The following is a 24,014-nucleotide window of genomic DNA, read 5'->3' as shown; positions in this document are numbered from 1 at the left end:
TAGACATTTTAGTTTCAGTTGTGTATTATTTCATCTCATTTAAATGACATGTACTGTCACTTTTGTCTGTACATATTCAGATAAAATAATCATTAGTTTGTGTATTTTTGCAGTACAGTTCTATTGGTTCTTTTGTGTGTTGTCATTCTCTAGAGATCATAGCAGAAGTGAACCTTCTGCTTCAGACATGGTCCTAGTTTATGGTTTATGGTTTTTCGTAAACTGCCAGTACATCCTACACACAGACTTGACCAGTAATGACGGCATCATGTGTTTTGTTTCTCAATACATGAGTCATACACTACACAGGCTAATCACATGACTTATTTTATTGCTGGTGATCAGGACGGCATTTGCATTACATGGACTAAAGTGCAGTAGTTGTTAGCGATACAACAAGTCCTTGTTAGGATGTGCTCAGTTCTTTGTTCATACTTTTGTCATTAAAAACCATAGGTATAAAAAATTACAGATTATGGATATGATGAACACTTTAAACGGTTACAAAGTTTATACAAAAATATAAATTTGATTAAAAACAATACAAACTGGAATAATCTCACACAAACATCATTATCTCACACTCTCAGTGTAACAGTGCTGTCATGTAAACTCTTGCAGGTCAACATGCACCTTCAGGGTGAACTGCTGTGGGGGACAAAAAGAAGAAGATTCAGTCACATGCTGTCACAACCTTATTTTAAGATCAAAGCAACCCAAAACCTTTACAAAAAGTGGAACTAGACTAGAAAACATATTGCCCAAATGTATTTGGACATTTGTGCTGTACTTGAAACAATATTATGTTCATTGTGAGGATGGGACCTGTCAAACCAAGTAAAAAAAAAGACCAGTTCAAGACTGTTATTTCCTTTTTTGCAAAGTATTTTTTTTAAGATTATTGTTTTATTTTTGATAATTTTTTTCAAGGTTAACTTCCAATGATCCTGTGTACACCTTCATTCTTGGCCCAAGGGAACACATGTCTGTTGTTATCAGCCATTAAAATTTCCACCTTTGTGGGGTCCCAAAGGACAGGTTTAAATAATTAAATATGGTTTTAAATACGTTCTTTAAAATGTTATTCAATTTTCTCCCTAATTTGGAATGTCAACTACCCATCTCATTAGGCTCTCTTTATCATTAACAATGTCTCCAACACTAGGAGGGCGATAGCACATGCCTTGTACCGACCCACCAAGGGAGAACATAGCTGATTGTGCTCTCTCAGACTCCGTCTGCTGATGGCAAACAGCATGACCTGTCATTTGAAAAGGTAATCCTCAGATCATAGTGGCAGCACCTTAATCTGCTGGACCATTTAGAGCCCCACGAGAAGCACTGGTTTACTGTATCATCAGTCTGCAATACTTGTAGTTTGAATTTTCGGCAGGTACAAAGGCGGTTTGATCTGTCTGATTTGCTAAATCAGAAACCTTCTCTGAATTACAATATATAGGGTTTATAAAGTTTTTAAAGGGTTAGAAATGTCCAAATACTCTTGTAGCTGCAGTATAGATGTGATAGATGTGATCTGGTTTTCTGAACTTACCTTGAACTCCCGTATGTATGTGTAGAAGAAGAAGACGAAACTGAAGGCGCCCAACCACTCGCTCACAGCACTCACCAAATGAAGTGTGTAGTCCTAAAGACCAGAGTGACAAACATCAGATATCTCACACACACCCAAATTTGCATTCTTTTTTACTCTAAATTTACTCTTCATGTATATACAAATTCTCTCTATCCAAAGGTGCTAAAGTGAGTATACTCCACCTCGTCTTCTCTCTGCCAGTGTAGTTTGGTTGATTTTACAAGTAATGCACAAACAATAGCTTGAGGAACATTAAGGAAAATGTTTTGGCCAAAAGAAACATCTGAACTGAATAAAACATAGCTTCAACATGAATTATCATTAATTTATATAATTGTCACAGAAATGTAATTTGGCAGATACTCAAGATGAAGATGAAGACTTTGTTCCATATTATAGGTGAGTGACTGCACCATTAGAACTCTTGCTGGAGGTTGTGCCAACCAGGGCACTGAAATTCAGGAACCTCCCTCTGTCACATACAGGGCAGCACTGTTACCACTACAGGGTTATAACAAGACAGCATTTAAAACAATCTCTCATAACTAACTGTTACTTGTTTTAAAGCAGTAGTAGAGTCATAATTAAAAGGATACTTGGAAATACTGCCACAATGGACACACAGGCAAAGCAGGTGCGTATACAACACACAGTCTTTGAAGCTCCAAAGGGATGAGCCTTGTGAGAGATTATGGTCTGAAGGATGATGTAAATTACTCCAAAAAGGAAGAAAAGTAAAGCGCCGATGTCATGAACAACCCTCTGTGACGTCTCCTAAATGAAATATAAAATGAAAATATTAGAGTAAACGAACACATTACCGGAATGCGTAGATGTGCATGTATTAAAGGTTTAGAGATTTGCTTTAACCCTCCCGTTTTAAAGTTTAAAGATCTAAGAAAAATAGTTAAAAGATTTTTTTTAGTGTGAAACCTTTTCTGCTTGCCTTAATAATTAGTGCAATCAACATATAATATGAAAATGGTTCAGCTCACATATTTGCAACCACCCCCTTCAAAAAATAAAATAAAATTGTAATTTCAGTTTCAGTGAACATAACATGTTATTTGATGTTATGTAAAACTATTGTTTGTATTATTTGTTGGTCTTTCAAAAGTATAAAAGTAGTGAAACATTAGAAAAAAGTGTGAAAAAAACAAGTGAATGTTGATAGTATTATTAGTAATGAAGTTAGTATTGAAATATTCACACTGCTTGTTGGGATTTTTTTGGTTTCTTTTGGATAATTAGCCATAATATAGCATGAATGTCAGACGTCAGGGGAGCAAACAGGTGACACGAGAACACTATTGCTGTTCCTGATAAATGAACATAACAGGAGGGTTCATAAATGAAATGAAAGAGTACTTTTTATAATATAGCCGAAATAACTTAATTTTGAGTTTACATACATTCACAAGCCCACAAACTTTTTTATTTTATTTGTTAAACTTTCAGCAGAAAAGAAACAGGGGAAACTGATTTACTGTATATTCTATTCAGGGTAACAAAAATATGTATTTAAACCACATACAGAGGTTGGTTACATTTTCTACTCCTGTAATTAAGAGAAGCTTTATTTCTACATTGTTTTTTTAGGATGGTTTGTTAACTAAAATTTTACAGTTAGTGGACGTGTACTTACCTGAAATGTAGCGACAATACACATGCCCAAACAAGAAACCAAGGCACAGACGAAAGCAGCAATGTTCAGAGCACGAGGAACTCCACCTGTTTTCTCATTCAGTCTCTCCACAAATTTATATCTGGCATATGTGGTGGCACACCCTAAGGAAATTAAGTGGGGAAAAAACGGTTATAAGCAATAATTAACAACAAATTAATCAATATACATAATGTTCACTTAACACATCATCCACCTAACAACATGCCTTATCTAGGGTGAAAGCACTAAAATGCATGTCAACAAACACAGACTTAATATAACAGAGTAACCCCCCCCCCCTCCATAAACTGTTTCTTTGACTATACTGTTATGTATATACATTACTCCATATCTTGTGAAGTTGTACAAGTAGCAAATTGTAGCAACTTCATAGACAAAGGAAAAAAAGCTTTAATTTTCAATGGAAGTATAAACTTTGAGTAGCACACCAAAAATCATATCTGTAGTTATAATCTTTATCTGTAGCTGCTCAAGAGAATGGGCTAGCTTTATCAGCACGGTAGGGATTACTAAATCTGTTTATACAGCTGCGTGTACAGTTTATTTGTGTAATGCACAAGTATTTCCCTAAACTGATGATATTGATGGATGCGCTGGCGCACAAAAGCATGTTATTTATGTTATGCTTTGTTATGAATGTTATTTATGTTATGCTTTGTTATTAATTTCATTTACCATGTCAAATACACATTTTAGAGACCTTTTTTTGCTGCTTAATACAAAATGGAAAATTCATACTGTTCCAATTAACCATACCAGATCTACCATTATATCTGCTCAATGTTGTTTATTTTACTCCAGAGATACACAGAGTGTATTTTCAATATTATTACACTGTGCATTTTAGAGCACTGACTGTTGGTGTAACAATTTTATTACTTACTATTACAATACATATCGCAGTAAAGAAACTATGCAAGGTCAATTTTCTAATATCTACTCACTGACCACATTATGAAATATGTTTTTAACTGTAGCCTTTCTTTGTCAGGAAACATTCAACATGTAACTCTTGACTTTTCTAATTTCTGCAGTCATTTTCCATGACAAATGTTGATTATAACTGATTATTTTGATGGTGCATTACTCTTAGCTCAGCAGTGAGACAATAGTGGTCCTAGGGATTGACTGGCCACAAGGATGATCTGGACAATTCCCGGTGGACTGCCCTGTATGTGGGCCAGTGAACAAGTTAAAACAGAACTTGATTCAAGTATCATAATATTGAATTGTGAATCTAAAGTGCATGGCCAATAGCCAATCATGGACACACAACCTCCCCAGCATAAAACATAATTACAACTACTATGAACAGTAAAAAATGAAATAATGCTTAGTAAATTAGTAATGAGTGCAAAATGGAGAAAGAGCCTAAAAATCAAAAAGGAGGGCCTTAAGATGCAAAAAAATAAATATACAGCTCTGGAAAAAAATAAGAGACCACTTCAGTTCTGAATCAGTTTGTCTGATTTTGATATTTATAGGTTTATGTTTGAGTAAAATGAACATTGTTGTTTTATTCTATAAATTACGGACAACATTTAATAACATAAATCAATATTTGGTGGAATAACCCTGTTTTTTAATCACAGTTTTCATGCATCTTGGCATGTTCTCCTCCACCAGTCTTACACACTGTTTTTGGATAACTTTATGCCACTCTTGGTGCAAAAATTCAAGCAGTTCAGCTTGGTTTGATGGATTGTGATCATCCATCTTCCTCTTGATTATATTCCAGAGGTTTTCAATTTGGTAAAATCAAAGTAAAATCTTATTTTTTTCAGAGCTGTATGTACTACAGAAAGACGAAAAAAAAACCCTGAAACTGAATTTGGATTCAGTTAAAGAACAGTATGGCCCAAATACAGAAAAGGTAACCTAGTGTTTAGAGAGTGTTAGTTTCGTTAGCTAGCTTGCTACGTACCCCTGTTCATTTAGATTGTCGACCTAGTCTCAAACGATCCATGTTCCCTACTTAGTGCACTACTTTAAAATGAGCAAACATTTCATTATCAGTCATTGGATGTTTAATAAGAAGTTATCTAATCTATTCCTGAATATAAATGGCCTCAGAACAGACGTACTGTGAACATTTCAATTGGGCGAATATAAATCTGTGGGGGCTAATGAGGGAGCTCAGTGTTTCTACTTTACAGTTGCTGTGATTGTAGTGGGCTGGGGTAGATATAAGTCCAGGGCTGAATTTAGTTCCAGTTCAGCCCTGTGTGGTGCTGTAGATTATATGAGTTTACCAGGCATTTGGGGGTTTTCACACATGCCTGTGACACTGATAAACAGCAAGTTAACCAGCCACCCAAAAATATCAAGCAGCTCTGTGGTCGGAAACTGAGCACTGATGAAGGGCAAGAGGATGGTTAACACAAACAGTGCAAAAAACAACAGATCTCCACAGTCTCCTCCTCAGCACGCAGGCATGTGATTTCAGTAGTAAAGTTCTAGAACTGAAACACTGTACGTACCCCCGATGGGAAATAAAATGTGCATGTATTACAGAAAGGCATTCAGTGGTTTAACTTTCGATTCAACTAGAGGTTGAGGTTTTTTTTCCTAGCTCTGCAGGTCTAAGCTTGATTTTCAACTTTCTGAATTCCAGCTGGGTCACAAAGAGCAGATTTAGTTTCATTTTCTGAAGAAAGAGAAGTGTGACTGCAACACCACTGAGGCAGAAATTCCATACTTACTTAAAAGAGCCCCTCCAACACAAGGAGTTTTGAGAAATAACAAGATGAAAACAAATAAGATGTGTTGTAATACGAAATTTCCCAGCTCCCATGTGAGATCAGGTGATGGAAAGTGGTTTCTTTAGCTTGCCAGATGTTTCTCCTTCTGATTATGCAATGTATGTTTTTGTGAAGTAAATCAGTGCAAAATCAATAGTTGTTTAAAAACATATGTTTTTTTAAATAAAAAAGATTATCTATGTATAGACTAAAATCCCAGCTTTCTTAACAGCACTGATCTTGTTAACTAGTGAAAAAAGGTTAATTATATTATATTGTTACTGATAACGAAATCATGCTAAATGTGCTTCATAACAGTTATAAAACAGTTTTCTTTCAATTAATTTAAAAACAGAAATCAACATTATATAATAATACATATTTTTACAAATTATTTTTTCCCGTGCTGTCCACTTGTGTATCTGTCACTGTATATCTGGGAATGTCACGATGACAATGCAAGTTAGCTGTGGTTTATATCTACAGAAAATCCAATGTAAATACTGACATCCAAAGGTTTAAACAGCCAATCAGTAACATTATTTACTATTTATTTACAGTATTTACAGAACTACACTGTCTCCTTTCGTTAACTGTTTTCACACATGGACTTAAGGACATATACTAATGCTGATAAATTAAAAAAAATATTTGGTATGATGATAATATTGTTTGTGAAAAACAAAAACACATATATTGTATTACAAAATGAACATCGCCACTGTCCAATAAAAAACAAGTATCTCCAAAACAAGAGAGAGAACTATCAATGGAAGTCAGTGTAAAAAGAGTTTATTCCAGGTCAATTTTAAGTATTTCTATTGGTCTGTTCATTAAGACATTTTGATACAGTGTAAATGACAGTTTGTCTGTTCAAATTATGTATTAAACTAAAAATATACAAAAATGGTTTTGGACAGCGACAAAATGTTCTATTAAATTACAAATAAATGCAAAAATTGGTAGCATTTTCAGACTTTTGGACCCCACAATGTCTTTACGTGAAGGTCTGATATATATTTCAGACTATAACTGAACTGTCAGTTCTTGTAGTCGAGAGGATGTGAAAACATTGTGTGACCTAAATGTGACTTTGAAAAGGGCAACATTGGCATGGGCAGCAGAGACAGTTACGCCAACAAAAGCAGGATAAACTCTGTTTAATGCCCTTAATATCAGTACAAACAATACATATGCAGGTGTCGCAATACTTTTGTCCATATAGGTTTTTTTTTTTCATTAAAATACTAAAACTATGATTAAAGTCATAGGTGGAAGTTGGAAGTAAAAAAGTGGAAACCCACAGCTCTAAATAAATGTATATATATATAAACTTCCTCCAGGACAGCTGTAACTTTTTATAACAAAAGTTAAAAAGGCATTTTCAGTTCTTGACATCACAGTGACCCGGCTGCAGGAAATCAAGCCTCTGTTTGTGATCTAGAAGTAAACTGTTCTTGTAAACACTGCTGAACAGGGTGGAAGTGTTTTTGAGATTTTAACAGATGTGAAGTATTGCTTTGTTCTTTTTTTTTTTTTTTTTTTTTTTGCTTTGCATTGCTTCAATTGCAGAAGCCAATGGTCAAGAAGCCGCCAATGGCAACAAAATAAACTTAATTATTATAAGCTGATTTAACTCAAAGATTCCATTTGAATGTATATGTGGCTACAAATGTTAGTTACTTAAGTTAATTAACAGTACATATTATGTTTACATTATATATGTTCAAACAAACTTGGGGTTTTCAGTGTACTAAGAACCTTTGCATACCACTGATGTGTTATATTGAACCTATAGAGTCATGGTGGGCAACCCTGAATTATTCAACATTATTGCAATTACACAGGTTTTGTTTTACACTAAAATTCATTTCCTTTGTGTGTATTAAAACAACAAATAGGAAACAGAGAAACAAAGGCATATTTGACATCATTTCATATTTTTTTTTAACTCCAAATATCAAAAAATAAAAACTCTTGATTGATAAAATAGATGAAAGGTTGCAATGCAGGATAGTCTGGATGGTGAATAAGGAGCCCTAATCAAGTTCCAAAGAAATTTAAGCCTAGAAAAAATTAACACAGTACATACAGTCAATCATATATGCTGTAGGTTCAAAATTGTTTTAGGGTTGTTATGTAGCCTCTGGCACTGGATGTCTTGACTGGGTGCAAGGCAGGGTTACAGTGCAGGGCCCAGTGTTAGAAAGCTTTGCATCCTAGTTCATGGGTCTTCCAGCAGGACAATGACCCAAAACATACATCAAAAAGCACCCAGATATGGATGGAAACAACGTGCTGGAGAATTCTGTGGTCAGCAATGAGTCTGGCTCTAAATCCCTCTGAACACCTGTGTAGTGATCCAAAAATTGTTGTGGATTTTGTCCAACCCATTTAATTTCAGTTCTGCATGAAATTATATAATGTTTAAGCATTTTTGATGCTTTTTTGTGTTATTCCAGTACACACAAAGGAAATAAATGTGTATAACAATGTGTAATACAATCATTATCTGGAAGAAATACTTAATTTTCTGGGCAAAAAAAGGGTGCCAACACTTTTGTTCATGACTGTATATTATGTTATAGTATGATAAAGCTTTTAATAGAATATGTAAGTACTATTAATTTAGCTAAGTATCATTCATCTGTGCATGGTTAATTGTGTGTGATGGGTGTTTTTTTGTGTGCAGTAACGATCACTATTAAAAACATGCATGGTATGAAACAGCAGAACTCCCTCCTACCTGCAAAGGCTGTGATTGTTGACATAAAGCCAAAAATGCAGCTCTCCGGAGGCTTGTCCCCAGTATCACTGAAAAAGAACACAGCAAGTTCACACCAGCTGAAATACCACTGATCACAGTCAGACAAACAGCAGACACATCTGTTAAAATATTTCTTTCAAGTGGATCAGGGGTGATTTTAGGACCAGAAGATGAAACCCAGCCACACTGCCCCCCTAAAAAAACTGTAAATGAAATTGAGGCGTTCCCAGAAGGGATGAGTGAGTCATATCAGAAGAAATATATAATTGTTTAGATCTATATCAGACACACAAACTATTATGGGACAGATGAGTTATTACTTTCATTTAAGATATTTTCAGCAGATAAGAAGATAAAACTAGTTTAACCTATAGTGTCTAATTATTATCCAGAAGCATTAGCTTACTACATTTAAAAAAGCATCAAACAACAAATGCATAAAGAGTTTTGTTAAATTTAATTTGTGTGAGGCAGCAAAGAGAGAAAGTGATTCTATATCCGCATTGCAATATCTTCCTTCTTAAAAAATCTGAAATCATATACTTTCTTATATTTTAATTTGAACCCTTTGAGACCTGAATTAAGTTCCGGTGATGAAAGAAAATGCTGTTTCTGTCTATAATGCACTCAAACAAGATTTAGAAAGTAAATTACTAAAATAATGAATAAATAAACGCCACTTGGATTTAACTAATGATTTAAGTAAATTTAAGTAAGTGTTGCTGCAGTTGTTCAGGTCTAGGTTCAGCAACAGTATGTGCTGAAAGAATGAGGTCAGCTGACTACCTGAATATACTGAATATAGGCCAGGTTATTCCATCAATGGATTATTTCTTCCCTGATGGCACAAAAATAATTCCAAGATGACAATGTCAGGATTCATGGTGCTGGAATTGTGAAAGAGTGATTCAGGGAGCATGAGATCATCATTTTCACACATGGATTGTTCACCACCAGACCTTAACCTCATTGAGAATCTTTGGAATGTGGTGGAGAAGACTTTGTGCAGTGGTCAGACTTTACCATCATCGATGCTGCAAGATCTTAATGAAAAATTATTGAAATAATCTTGTGACATTATTAGCTTAGTGAACCACTGCCACAGCAAAAAAAAACATGCCACAATCAAAGCTACTGTCTGTCCAAAAATATATATGTGTGACCTTTTTTTGTGGTGATTCGCAGTGTAACTTTTATTTCACAAATCAGCTTTATGCAGTAAAAACAAATACATACTAGGAAAAAAAATATTTATTTCAGTGTGCAGATTAAAATTTGTCCAGAGCAGTGGGCAGGGTTGATATGCTGTTTGATTGCTGATACATGTCTATTCTGATGCTTAGCAGATTTGCTCTCCTGATTTAGTGCAAGAATTCACAGTAATGAAGAAAACACACAATGTACATTTTAATCTTAATAGTAAAAAAACACAACTTTATGGTTTAGGGTATTGGGTGCTTGAGCATTCCTAAAAAAGGGAAAGGGCCTATAAGGACAAATCTGATGTGGACCTAGTCCTGTTTCTGGAATCTTCATTTCCTTTCTGGGAAGGTTTGATAGCCCCTCAACTGGCATTTCAACGCTGAATCGGCGTTGATGTTATGATTGATTTAAGGTTGGATTTTGAAAAGTGAATCAATGTTGATATGGCAATGCTGTTTAACGTTGTTCGTTCAACCTTTAATAAACCATACAGCTGACTAAAACTAAAAAATCCTATTTTTAGTGTAAACAATAAACTTACATCACTGTAGTAAAGCTGAGTATAAAGAATTTTTACCAGCACTACAAATCTGATTCAATATCTGATCTCAAAATCACCAAAACAGAAAAAACAAACAGAACATGAACATTCCCCCAGATATGGTGAAGAATTGGTGCCAAATTAAAAAGCAATTACAGGTACTGCAAATTGAATGAAACCACTTTTTCATCTATCCATCCAACCGTTTTTTTTATTGTGTGGTGATGAAATGTAAAATGCTAATTTAATAGGCAGAAGATTGAGGATATTATGTTAATGTTTTACATTTGCACAACCATTTTACATTAAATGTTGTTTCAACGTTAAAAACAACAACCGACATTACTTCAATTAAGTTATACTTCAACCTCATTTCAACATTAAAGGTCGGTTGTGTGCCAGCTGGGATTTAACATTAAATTTTGTTTTAACGTTGCTTCAAGGTTGGAAACAAAGTTAAACGCGCAACGGTCGCTTGTGTGCCAGTTGGGACTTTAACAACATTAAATGTTGTTTAATCGTTGTTTCAACGTTGAAAAAACAACATACATTACTTCTTCAATCATATTTCAACCACATTTTAACGTTGAACGTCGGTTCTGTGCCAGCTGGGCTCCTATACACAGCAACTTTCACGTGTCCTAAAATACTTTTAATACTTTTTTTTTGATTATCAGATTGGACTGTTTGGGTTATGTCCTCACATTGAACTGACCCATTTAAAACATTTCTGAAGCTTAAATTCCTTCTGTAATAATAAATAAACAGTGGGTTCTCATCAGTGGGTGTCCTCCCCCGCACTCTACAGCTCTGAAGCTACAGGCTACAGCGAGTCTTCAGGCTAAAACGAAACTAAAGGATCAGACAATAAAACGAGTCCTGTTCGCTCGCAGAATGAACTCTACTGTACTGTAGCTGTACAGTAGTTCTGCTGAGAGCAGGTCACATGTCTAGAAGAAGCAGTCACTCCGTTTTTTATTGCATTAATTGGTCTCATTCAGCTCTAGCGGATCAGTTTCCTCTGTGAAGAGTTTGAAGAAGTCACTCACCTTATGTAGGGGAAGATCAGGTCGATGTCTCCGCGGTACAGCGCGATCACATAGTTCACTATAAAAGTGCTCGAAGACCAAACTACCAGAAAAGCTGGTAGAGCGCAGAGTCCTTCCCTAAACCCGAGCATTGTGCTGTAGCTGTGTCTGCATGCCCCTTCCACAGAGCAGTAGAGATGATAAAAGAAGATGCTTATATTGTCCGAGCTGCCATTGTCTCTGATCGTCTCTCTCTCTGACTGAATGCGCGCTCTCTAACCTGATCTTAAAGTTCCTCAGTCACGTGCTCACTGTGGGCTTCAACTTTGAGTCTCTTCCTCATTGTGTTTTCCAGCAGATCATTACCGTTAGCCCGCCCGCGCTCATCTCTGCGCCCTGATTATTTAGTGTTCAGGGCAGTGATAGTTCATACACTTCCAAGGGGGTCGCGAGCCTTTTTTAGGAAGGCTCAAGCACCATCGGTGCCATTTCTGTCCCCGGGAAATTACATGTATAAATGTGCACGCAAAAAAACTTTAAAATACATTTCATTATTAAGCATAGTGTCATGTACATTGACCTAATTGCAAATGTAAGATTTGTAGTTTAAAAAAACTATTTAGAACACTGAAAAAAAGCATTTGTTACCTCTCCCCACTCTATATCTATAAACTTTACCATGGAATATAATTATTGAAGTCCTTCAGAGATGTGTTTTGTTTGCATTGTTGTTTTCCCATAATCAATCCATAATATTAAGTAAGTTAAATTTCACATTTTAGCTGTGTCTGGGTTTCACTCATCCTGTTACTGTAAAACATTACATCATCTGAAACATCTGGAGCATTCTACAAGTCACACCTACAACAGGAAGTTACATTAGATGGTTCTTCTGAAGACCTTGAGAAGACCAAAATTAAGTTCATTCATTTGTTTGTATATTTGATCTGATTGAAACTATGACACCTATGACAGAGGAGGTCAATCTCAACGCTCATTCCTGTTACCTAAATTAATTCTTAGATCGTATTTGTTTATTTTTAAACCAACCTTTATATTTTTAAATACACATTTTGAGAAAATCACTAGAATGTGCTCAATGTCTCCATGCTATTAGCTTGGCCGCATTTAGCTATTTTTAATGTTTTTGCTAGTTCTATGCTAAAAACAAAAAAAAAATTGTTACTTTCATTCTTGTTACTCAAAACATAAAAAGTAGCATGAAGGAGTGTCAGTAACAGGAGTTCCAGGAACAGGAATGAGTGTCATTAACAAGAGTGATTTTTTGGTCATAAATATCTATTATTTAAACACATTTAATTTCTTTAAAATAAAGTCTTTCTTGAAAGAAAATCAAAGGAATGATCAGACTTGCTTTTAAACATACTTTTTAAACATCACATGAGTTTTGTAACCATTTTCAGCTTAGAAACCTTGTAAAAAATTAAGTAAAACAAAATAAGTAAAGCTGCCTGAGTTTAAACAGTACATGTTTTGCATATTTTAATTTATGTGTTATTAGATTCAGAGTTGAAAAAATATTTTAAAAAATAAGTTTAATTTGGAAGAATTACACACATTTTCTGAAAGCATGCCTAATACTCTCAGAACTACACGCACAAATCAAACAAACACACACACACACACACACATACAATGGGCAAAACCCATTTATTCTCCTGCAAAATGAAACTTTGCATTCAAATCAGTGTTATCTCTTCTCAACATGGTGCTTTTTGTTCAAATGACACACACAAACCATCAACTGAATAAACATTTATAAGAACCAGTTTAACACTGATTAGCTCAAAGTAAAAAGTCCATTCATTCATCATATAACAACTTAGTCCGTTTTATGGCCAGTGTTGCACTTACTACAGACAGTACATACATAATTGTTTTAAAATATTTTAGAATATTGTTTTTGTACTCAGAACACACAGATACACAGTAAAAAAAATATTTTACTATCCCTCCCTCCAACAAAAAAAAACAGCAATGTAGAGAGTGTACATAGAAGAATTTACTGTATACAGTTACAGTAAAAAAATAAAAATAAAAAAACCTTTGCTGCATCTGTTTCAATCTGGCCACAACACCTCAATCACATGATAAGCACTGTTTTTCCTGACCAAGCAACAGGGAAATATTCCCTAGCATGGCGAATCTAGCCATGAAAAGACTGAAACAACTGTACAAATAGATAAATACTGTAAATACTGTGTAGGAACACAAAGTATGAATACATTTCCCAAATAAATGAAACATGCTTTATTTTTACAGTCCTACAAAACAGTCCACAGTCTCACTGATACTGGATTGATATGCAGCACTGCAGTTTTCTAGTGAGAATAGGTTTCTTAGGCAGGAAACCCTAAAACATATTATTTTCATTAATAGCTGAAAGTGCTAAAGGTGAGGATGACACTCACAATATGCACATCAATCAATATATCAATCACTTATACTAAAAAACAGTGTGTGATGGTGGGAATGATAGAAAACTTTAAGCAACTAAGCTAGCTTAGGCGTAGCTTAGCAAGCTCTGACTGCAGCAGTTGGGTCATTGGTAAAGTCTTGACTAACATCACACCTCAATTTCAGACCACAACACCCATCAGTGTAGATTTATGTGGTGGGGAGTTGCTATTTAGGAAACAAGTCATTGGTTAACAGCTTGTAATGGAAATAAACATAACTTTTAAAATAGATGCAAGAAAATAACAATTTACAAACCCTTTGTCTGCAGTTAAGTAGAGTTGGGACAGATTGTGTTACTGCACTCCCTGCTGCAGCTTTGACACAACACTGTACATTTAGAGTTACATCATAATAAGCACAGAGAAAGACAGAGCAACACTGCAAACTTTGTAACTATTAAAAGCATTTGTAAGTCTTTTCTTCACAGACAAGAAAGATGTGTGGCTGATCCACATGGCAACAACTTTATCTCAGCATAATATTAGACGAAGTCTCAGTTTTAGTAGTGAAGAAAAGAATTAGAGGTCTGAGTTAAAGTGCAATAGTAAAGTTATTGCTAAAATAAGAAAATAAAAAGCAGCTTGTCTGGGCCAGGCAGAACTGCCACCAGACTACTAAAGAATAGGGTTATTAAAAAAAAATATATATATATATATATATATATATATTTTTTTTTTTTATTTATTTAAGAAGAAGGGTAAAACATTTTTTTAAATGTATAAATAAATATAATTAAATAAACATAAAAATATGATTGACAGCAATTTACAAATAGTGTTTTTCTTTTTGTGGTGGGCACCTATAGGGCACCACATTACATTACTACATTACACCCATTGGTGGGGCACTTACTGATTAGAGAGGCACCTAAATTGGCATCATTCGACAAAGTGTCTAGCTAGGTTGGCATAGAAGGCGCATAACTTTCGTGTTCAGATGAGTCAGAGACTACTATAAAATACAGGTTCATAGGGTCCATGGCTAGGGTAGAGAATACTTCAGAAAGTACATAAAAGCCCCATAGTATTCTGAGACAGCATTTTATGAGCATGTGACCATTGACCTGAATGATGGGAAGAGGGAAGGGCTACTTATGATCCAATACTACTTTATTCATGAAGCAGAGGAAGTAGCACCATGGCTGTGGTAAGCATGGTTTCCTCTGTGACTGGTTTATTTGTCTTCACTGGTACTTTGACTGACAGCAGACTTTGCACATCAAACCCACCAGAAACATCCTGCTGCAACAGTTTTTTGAAGACAAAGCCACCTGACATGAACACCAGTTTCACATACTGAAAATAATACAGAAAGCAAACAAGAATGCTCAACAAAAGCAGGTAATAACCGTGATGAAGCCTTTACAGGCTTAATGGAGCATCACTAGAGAAGATAACCTTAGCATCTGGTAATCCTAAGGTCTGCTATTGTAACTGGCTGTACAAAGCAGTATTACATATATATATAATACTAATGTATAGTAGTGGTGCTGAGTTAGGGAGGATGTAGGAACTCCTAATGAGCTCCAAGCATGCTCAGTGGCCTCCCTCTTTCTGTTGTTGGTATTCATTTGTGTTTTTTAAATTTACTTGTAGCAGTTCTACTAAGAATATATCTGTTTCTAATCTAATTTAAAGAAGTTTATAAAAAGGGAAAGATGTGGATGTTAATGTTATTCCATCTGGAGAAAAATATATATAACTGATAAAACAGCGCCTCCTTCTGGTAAAAGAGTCTGTTTGTTTGAATAGGGTCTGTAATTTCTGGTTTTGTCCACTAGGAGGAATTACAGACTGAGATTTAACATTATAGAACAGGTTAACAGACAGTGGTAAGATTAAACAGAGTTTCTGCTTCATAAATTGTGTTTTATTTAAATATTTTGATGGTAAAAATGGTAAAGACGGGTGATTAAATGTATTGTGTGAGAATTGTTGAGGAGAAAAAGTGTGTGTGGTTGGTTTAATTAATGTGTGTTTTATAGAGTGGAGATGGAGATGGAGGTGTGTAGAAGATGGTGTAATGTAAAGAATGTATATTTGATGAGTTTATTGTAATATAAAGAGAAAGCTGGAGATGAATGTGGTGGAGGTGTGTAGAATATGGTGTAATGTAAAGAATGTATATTTGATGAGTTTATTGTAATATAAAGAGAAAGCTGGAGATGAAGGTGGTGGAGGTGTGTGGAATATGGATTAATAATGTAAAGAATGTATATTTGAGGAGTTGATTGTAATATAAAGAGAAAGCTTGAGATGGAGGTGGAGGAGGTGTGTGGTTTAATAATGTAAAGAATGTATATTTGATGATTTGAGAGTGCTGTAAGTAGTAAAAGACTGAGTTCCGCTATCTTGCTCAGGCTGCTCTGCAGCGTCTATTCACAGGCGCGATCCCACTACTGATCGGCACGGGGGCTTTGACCTGCTCCGTCTCCGACCTGGGCCGGTTCACCCCTCCTTAGGCGACCTGGTGGTCCCGAGCTCCCTCAGGAGCACCATATCGATACCGAACTTAGTGCGGACACCCGATCGGCATAGTGCACTGCAGCCCAGAACCCCTGAGCTCAAACGATCCGCCAGCCTCAGCCTCCCAGTAGCCTGGATTACAGGCGCGCGCCACTGCGCCCGGGGAGAGCAGAGCGGATCTGAAGCGCTTTTAATCTTCAGAACTAAACTCCCTATATATACTGACACCTGGAGGAGAGAGGAGGAGTTACACACACTCCATACACACACATCTAGATATTATTTTTAGTCAAGAACATGGGTAAATTGTATAATTAAATATTTTCTTATGTTTCAGTTTTGTATTCTCATCATTTTAAATGTTTAAACAAGCAGTATTAAGCATTTAAGCATGTTCTATTAATTATTTGTAATAGTTACTGTTAGAATTATGTTTCTAGACTTGTTTGATTATTATTAATACACTCTTTTTTAACCTACATTGTGTCTCATTTTTTTTTATTTCCTACACCTGTTTGTAAACATTAGCTACTCAATTGGATGACATGTTATTTCAGCACTGAGACCATATAAACCAGCATTTTCAGTGTCAACAAAAACGTTATGGATGATTTTAATTTGTTTATTATTCTAAACCTCTTAGAAGAAATTCAGGCTGGTGTGCCATGATGCTCAGTCACGCAAGATCAACATTAACCTTTTATATATTAGTAAGAGACCCTGCATCAAACATCACAGGAAGAATGTACATTGCGACAGCTTGTTGCTTTGCGACATATGTTGTGATACAAAATCATATATTCCAAAAATATATTTAAATATTTAAAACGTCATGATATTATTAATATTTTATGCTGTTTTGTCTTGATGTTTGTGTGATGTTTATTTGTGTGGGTTAGGTGTGAAGAACCACAATGGAAATAAGCCTTAGCACTTTATTGTGTTTTAATCCTCAATTACTTGAAGTGCCTAATGCATGTTTAATGTATGTAGTTTTAATTAATTAAACAAATTTCATTTAAATCAGTTTTTCTCAATCCATTAACAACTGTTGAAGCTCTAACTACACCAATCAGACATTTTATTAAATACACTTATTAATACTGGGGTGGTCCTGCTTGTGTTGCTACATTAGTTTTGAGTCATTAATTCAAGAACTCCAGAAGACGTCTTAAAATATCCTGTGATATCTGGCAAAAATCCTTGAACAAGTTCTGTAAGTTGTGAAGTGAAACCCATGTGAACTTCAGTGGCCCTTGGGTGCCCACCCTGTCACCTTGGAGCACTTTTAGGAAATAACCAGTAGATACCAAAAACAAGATCTAACCCATACAAGATTTGGGGTTTAAAGATGCTCTGATATAGTTGTCTAGTCTTCTCAATCTGGCCCTTTAAAATCATTGAAATAATGAGTATTATTCTTATTTTACCTGTCAGTGATTATATAATGGCTTATAGGTGTAGTGCAATGGAAAACAAAGAAGAATACGTGTATCTAATCTAATTTAAAGAAGTTTATAAAAAGGGAAAGCTGTGGATATTAATATTATTCTATCTGGAGATAAATACATAAAACTGATAAAACAGCGCCCTCTTCTGGTGAAATAGTCTGGTTGCTTGAACAGGGCCTGTAATTTCTGATTTTGTCCTCTAGGAGACAGTACATTACAGACTGAGATTGTAACATTACAGAACACGTTAACACACAGCGGTAGGATTAAACAGAGCTTCTGCTTCATAAACTGTGTTTTATTTAAATATTTTGAGAGTAAAAAATTTAAAGACGGGTGATTAAATGTGTTGTGTGAGAATTGTTGAGGAGAAGAAGTGTTTGTGTGATTGGTTTATTAGCGTGTGTTTTATAGAGTGTAATATAAAGAGAAATGGAGATGGAGGTGGTGGAGGTGTGTAGAAAATGGTGCAATGTAAAGAATGTATATTTGATGAGTTGATTGTAATATAATGAGAAAGTTGGAGATGGAGGTGTTGGAGGTGTGTAGAAGATGATTTAATAATGTAAAGAATGTATATTCGATGAGTTGATTGTAATATAATGAGAAAGCTGGAGGTGTGTAGAAGATGGTGTAAATAATGTATATTTGATGATATGAGAGCGCAAAAGACTGAGTTCCGCTATCTTGCTCAGGCTGCTCTGCAGCGTCTATTCACAGGTGCGATCCCACTACTGATCGGCACGGGGGCTTTGACCTGCTCCGTCTCCGACCTGGGCCGATTCACCCCTCCTTAGGAGACCTGGTGGTCCCGAGCTCCCTCAGGAGCACCATATCGATACCGAACTTAGTGCGGACACCCGATCGGCATAGTGCACTGCAGCCCAGAACCCCTGAGCTCAAACGATCCGCCAGCCTCAGCCTCCCAGTAGCCTGGATTACAGGCGCGCGCCACTGCGCCCGGCGAGAGCAGAGCGGATCTGAAGCGCTTTTAACCTTCAGAACTAAACTCCCTATATACTGACACCTGGGGGACACAGCGAGAACTACACACACTCAAAGAGTCATTTCTATAAAGCGCCCTCTGCTGTTCGAACATTTAGTTTTCATTGCTAAAGAGGACTGGGTGTGGCGTCTGAGCAGATAGATGATAAGATAAATGTAAAATTTTATAGAGTTGAAAAGTTAACTTTATATTTGTATAGAGTTCATAAGTTAGCTTTCATTTTTGATAACATTTAATTTATATTTTTAGAGTCCGTAGGTTTTCTTACTATTAATTATTATTAATTAACTATTTATTTGTTAATTAACTGTTTATTTGATTGTTTAACTATATATTTGTTTAATTAGCTTAATTAAGAACAATTATACACCAATGCAAAAGTACTCCAAAGTAGTTTTCAGATATTTAACAGATTTTAAGTTTGTGTTGTATTTTAAATGCACTTTATTAGATTTACAACATAAAAAATATTAGCTTTTTAAAATTTAATAGCATTACATATTTTCCTAATGTTTCAGTTAAGTATTCTCAGATTTTTAAATGTTCAAATAATCAGTATTAAGCATTTAAGCATGTTTTTATAAATTCTTTTTATTAGTTATTGTTAGTATTATTTTATATACTTGTTTGATTATTATTAATAAACTCTTTTTAACCTACATTGTGTCTCATGTTTTTTATTTCCTACACCTGTTTGTAAACATTAGCTACTCAAATGGATGGCTTGTTCTATCAGCACTGATACCAGATATACAGGCAGTTTTAGTGGCAACAAAAACTTTATACATGCACTAAACATTTATGATTTTTATTCATATATGATTCAAAAACCTCTTAGAAGAAATTCAGGCTGGTTTGCCATAATGCTCAGTCCCGCAAGATCAACATTAATCTTTTATATATTAGTGAGAGAACCTGTTTGAAGACTTACCTGACCAAACATCACAGGAAGGATGTACATCTACTGATATTGCGACAGCTTGTTGCTTTGCAACATATGTTGTGATACAAAATCAATTATTTCAGAAATATTTAAATATTCAAAATGTCATGACATAAATTATATTTTAATGCTGTTTTGTCTTGATGTTTGTGTGACGTTATTTGTGTGTGTTAGGTGTGAAGAACCACAATGGAAATAAGCCATAGCACTTTATTGTGTTTCAGTCTTTAATGATTTGAAGTCCCTAATGCCTGTTTAATGTATGTACTTTTTAAATAATTACACAAAATAAATTAAATTCAGCATTTCTCAATCCATGATTGGTGAAGCTCTAACTACACCAATCAGCCATTACAATAAATCTACTTATTAATACTGGAGTGGTCCTGCTTGTGTTGCTACATCAGCTTTGAGTCATTAATTCAAGAACTCCACAAGACGTCTTAAAATATCCTGTGATATCTGGCAAAAATCCTTGAACAAGTTCTGTAAGTTGTGAAGTGAAACCCATGTGAACTTCAGTGGCCCTTGGGTGCCCACCCTGTCACCTTGGAGCACTTTTAGGAAATAACCAGTAGATACCAAAAACAAGATCTAACCCATACAAGATTTGGGGTTTAAAGATGCTCTGATATAGTTGTCTAGTCTTCTAAATCTGGCCCTTTAAAATCACTGAAATAATGAGTATTATTCTTATTTTACCTGTCAGTGATTATATAATGGCTTATAGGTGTAGTGCAATGGAAAACAAAGAAGAATACGTGTATCTAATCTAATTTAAAGAAGTTTATAAAAAGGGAAAGCTGTGGATATTAATAGTATTCTATCTGGAGATAAATACATAAAACTGATAAAACAGCGCCCTCTTCTGGTGAAATAGTCTGGTTGCTTGAACAGGGCCTGTAATTTCTGATTTTGTCCTCTAGGAGACAGTACATTACAGACTGAGATTTTAACATTACAGAACACGTTAACACAGCGGTAGGATTAAACAGAGCTTCTGCTTCATAAACTGTGTTTTATTTAAATATTTTGAGAGTAAAAATATGAAAGACGGGTGATTAAATGTATTGTGTGAGAATTGTTGAGGAGAAGATCGTGTTTGAGATGTTGGTTTAATTAGTGAGTGTAATATAAAAGTGAAAGCTGGAGATGGAGGTGGTGGAGGTGTGTAGAAGATGGTTTAATAATGTAAAGAATGTATATTTGATGAGTTGATTGTAATATAAAGAGAAAGCTTGAGATGGAGGTGGAGGAGGTGTGTGGTTTAATAATGTAAAGAATGTATATTTGATGATTTGAGAGTGCTGTAAGTAGTAAAAGACTGAGTTTCGCTATCTTGCTCAGGCTGCTCTGCAGCGTCTATTCACAGGCGCCATCCCACTACTGATCGGCACGGGGGCTTTGACCTGCTCCGTCTCCGACCTGGGCCGGTTCACCCCTCCTTAGGCGACCTGGTGGTCCCGAGCTCCCTCAGGAGCACCATATCGATACCGAACTTAGTGCGGACACCCGATCGGCATAGTGCACTGCAGCCCAGAACCCCTGAGCTCAAACGATCCGCCAGCCTCAGCCTCCCAGTAGCCTGGATTACAGGCGCGCGCCACTGCGCCCGGCGAGAGCAGAGCGGATCTGAAGCGCTTTTAATCTTCAGAACTAAACTCCCTATATATACTGACACCTGGAGGACACAGCGAGAACTACACACACCCAAAGAGTCTTTTTGATGATTTATTTTCCATTGCTAAAGATATTTTTTAGTAAAAGCTGATATTTTCAGTTATTACACATCTCTCTGGTCTTCATCAGTTAGTGAGTTTTAAGTAAGGGTGATATGTAACTTTAAGTCTAAAACAGCTGAAACACCAACCAGCATATTGTAAAGCAGTCAACACAACAACTGGCACATCTTTAATCACGTGGTAAACAATCCAACAAGCTTAATGGCACGTCTTAAAGATATGCCGGTTGGTGTGCCATCTGGGAGGATATCAATAAGCTATCTGACTAGTAGGGCAGAGCAACACTAATTGTGTTAAATTTTGTGATTATTTATGGAAATTCCAAATAGTGTTGCTGTCCTCTCTATTTGCTGTAAACAAGCTGAAGGAATTGTACAGGTTAGAATTTAGCCTTTTTGGCCACTCCAGTTAATCACTCATGTTAATCTGAGTGGTGTTTGCCAGGGGGCTGGGTATGTCAGTTTAGGAGGCTTACATAAAATGAGTCTATATTTTTACGAAACAGTTTGGGGATTTTGAAATTGGCCTGTTTTACAGCAGTATGGGCACACAACAGTATTGAGCCCAATAACTATGGTGCTTCCATGTTCGTAACTCTTATTTTTAAACTATACCTACCATGAAATATAATTATTAAAATCCTGCAGAGATTGATGTTTTTTTTTGCATTGTTGTGTGACTCCAAATCCTGTCTATGCTTTAAAAAAAAATTCATAAAAAATAGGCAAATTTATTAATTTAGGTTAAAATAGACATCTTAGTTGTGCCCCTGGGTTTCACTCTTTTCTGTTACTATAACATATTACTCCATCTGAAAAATTTGGAACATTCTATAAGTCACATCTAAAACAGGAAGTTACATCAGTTGTTTATTCTGAAGATCATTGGAAGACCAAAATTAAGTTCCCTCATTCGTTTTCTGTATATTTGATTTTATTGTAACTATGAGGAGGTCGATCTCAACACTCCTGTCCTGTTACCCAAATTCATTCCTAGATCTTATTTATTTTTTAAATATTTTGGGAAAATCACTAGAATAAGCTCAGTGTCCTCATGCTATTAGCATAGCCGCCATTTAGTTATGTTTCTTGTTTTTGTTAAATATATGCTAGAAACCTATTCCTATTAGTTTAATTCCCGTTACCCAGAACATAAAAAATAACAGGATAGTGAGTGCCAGCAACAAGAGTGAGTTCCAGTAACAAGAATGAGTGCCAATAACAGGAGTGATTTTTTGTCATAAATATGAATTATTCAAACATGCAGTTAACCATTTCTTTTTCGAAAGAAAATTAAAGGAATTATTAGACTTGCTTTTAAACATGCTTTTTAAATGTCACGATAACCATCTTCGGCTTGTAAACCTTGTTAAAAAATAAGTAAAGCTGCCTGAGTTTGATCAGTACATATTTTGAATAGTTAAATACATGTGTTTTTAGATTCAGAGTTGAAAAAGGTTTCAGATTTCAGAAGAGTTTCAACAAGAAAATGGCACCCATTTGGTGGAATGGCCGATCTAGTTTTAAACCTAAAAACAAACATTAGATTGAGGTTAACAGACAAAAAACTGACTCAAACAAACTGTGGCCTCGTGGCAGGGGCCACCTCATCCTCGGTTATACTCAAACCGAAAGCGGTGAGTAGTGATGGACCTGCAGTGTCGTTCATCCACCGCTGGGGGCGCTGCCGCTCCTCCGGTCCTGTGACTCACGGTGGTGTCGTCAGCAGCAGCAGCAGCAGTGAGGAGGAAGCTGTGCGGGGTGTTTGGGTGGTTGATCGCTCTCCGGTTCTTCAGTGTGAGGATGGTGGTCCCGCTGCCCCCCGGGATCCTGCAGTGACCGCACCTCAGCAGCGGCAGCAGCAGCAGCAGCAGCGGCGCGGGGAGAGATGTGGATGTCGGAGCAGAGCCATGGTGATGATCAGCTCAGTACTGAAAGTGCTGCAGAGGCAGACCTACACCTGCCTGTCCCACAGATACGGACTCTACCTCTGCTTCGGGGGACTCGTCCTCATGATCGTGTCCGCCTTCCAGTTCGGAGAGGTCAGTATAGAGAGAGAGAGAAAAATGGAGAGACAGAGAGAAAGAGGGAGAGAGACAGAGAGACAGGCAGACAGAGAAAGAGTCTTTACTGAGCTGCTGACTTGTAAGTTAGTTCTGATTCGGGGCTCTGTAAGATACTCTGATACTCTGTTATTGCTTATGTGCTTCAATATTACACACTCTGTGCTTTTGTCTGTTTTCTCTTTTGAATCTTCTTGAATTCTGCTTGGTGGCTTAAATATTCCCATATTTGTTTATATTTTGTAACTCCCTCCAGTAACATATGCTAATTACAGTTGCTAGCTAAGCATAGTGAGGTGTGCA

At 35.9% G+C, this 24,014-nt stretch overlaps 2 protein-coding genes and 1 long non-coding RNA gene across 3 annotated transcripts in view; 1 reads left to right on the top strand and 2 right to left on the bottom strand.

Annotated features, from left to right (window-relative positions):
• Positions 1–311: 311 nt before the first annotated feature.
• dram1 (DNA-damage regulated autophagy modulator 1) lies at positions 312–11,895 on the bottom strand. Its single transcript, XM_007233694.4, has 7 exons — positions 11,583–11,895; positions 8,769–8,836; positions 3,240–3,382; positions 2,191–2,368; positions 1,777–1,835; positions 1,553–1,645; positions 312–648 (listed from the first exon to the last, which is right to left on the bottom strand). The coding sequence occupies exons 1-7, from the start codon at positions 11,711–11,713 to the stop codon at positions 604–606; spliced, it is 717 nt and encodes a 238-aa protein (XP_007233756.2). The 5' UTR covers positions 11,714–11,895; the 3' UTR covers positions 312–603.
• A 4,476-nt stretch (positions 11,896–16,371) lies between these two features.
• LOC125799204 (uncharacterized) lies at positions 16,372–18,922 on the bottom strand. The gene is made up of 2 exons (XR_007438033.1): positions 18,732–18,922; positions 16,372–16,479 (listed from the first exon to the last, which is right to left on the bottom strand). It is a non-coding gene; the product is annotated as an uncharacterized LOC125799204 (long non-coding RNA).
• A 4,444-nt stretch (positions 18,923–23,366) lies between these two features.
• The window catches only part of gnptab (N-acetylglucosamine-1-phosphate transferase subunits alpha and beta), a 38,573-nt gene continuing 37,925 nt past the window's right edge, over positions 23,367–24,014 (top strand). The window contains exon 1 of the mRNA XM_022671698.2: positions 23,367–23,690. Within this exon, the coding sequence (XP_022527419.2) occupies positions 23,559–23,690 (132 nt within the window). The 5' untranslated portion in view covers positions 23,367–23,558. The remainder of the gene's footprint in view (positions 23,691–24,014) is intronic.

This window comes from Astyanax mexicanus, chromosome 2, assembly GCF_023375975.1.
Source record: "Astyanax mexicanus isolate ESR-SI-001 chromosome 2, AstMex3_surface, whole genome shotgun sequence".
NCBI lineage: Eukaryota > Metazoa > Chordata > Actinopteri > Characiformes > Acestrorhamphidae > Astyanax > Astyanax mexicanus.
Note: the sequence above shows the minus strand (reverse complement) of the source record. Positions and strands in the feature narration are given on the sequence as shown.

Excerpts from the sequence above, each read along its gene's own strand:
- dram1 (XM_007233694.4), bottom strand. The coding sequence starts at position 11,713 with ATGCTCGGGTTTAGGGAAGGACTCTGCGCTCTACCAGCTTTTCTGGTA. Across the intron at positions 3,383-8,768 it reads AACAATCACAGCCTTTGCAG|GGTGTGCCACCACATATGCC; the intron begins GTAGGAGGGAGT and ends TAATTTCCTTAG. Across the intron at positions 1,836-2,190 it reads CATTGTGGCAGTATTTCCAA|CTATTGTTTGTGCATTACTT; the intron begins GTATCCTTTTAA and ends ATGTTCCTCAAG.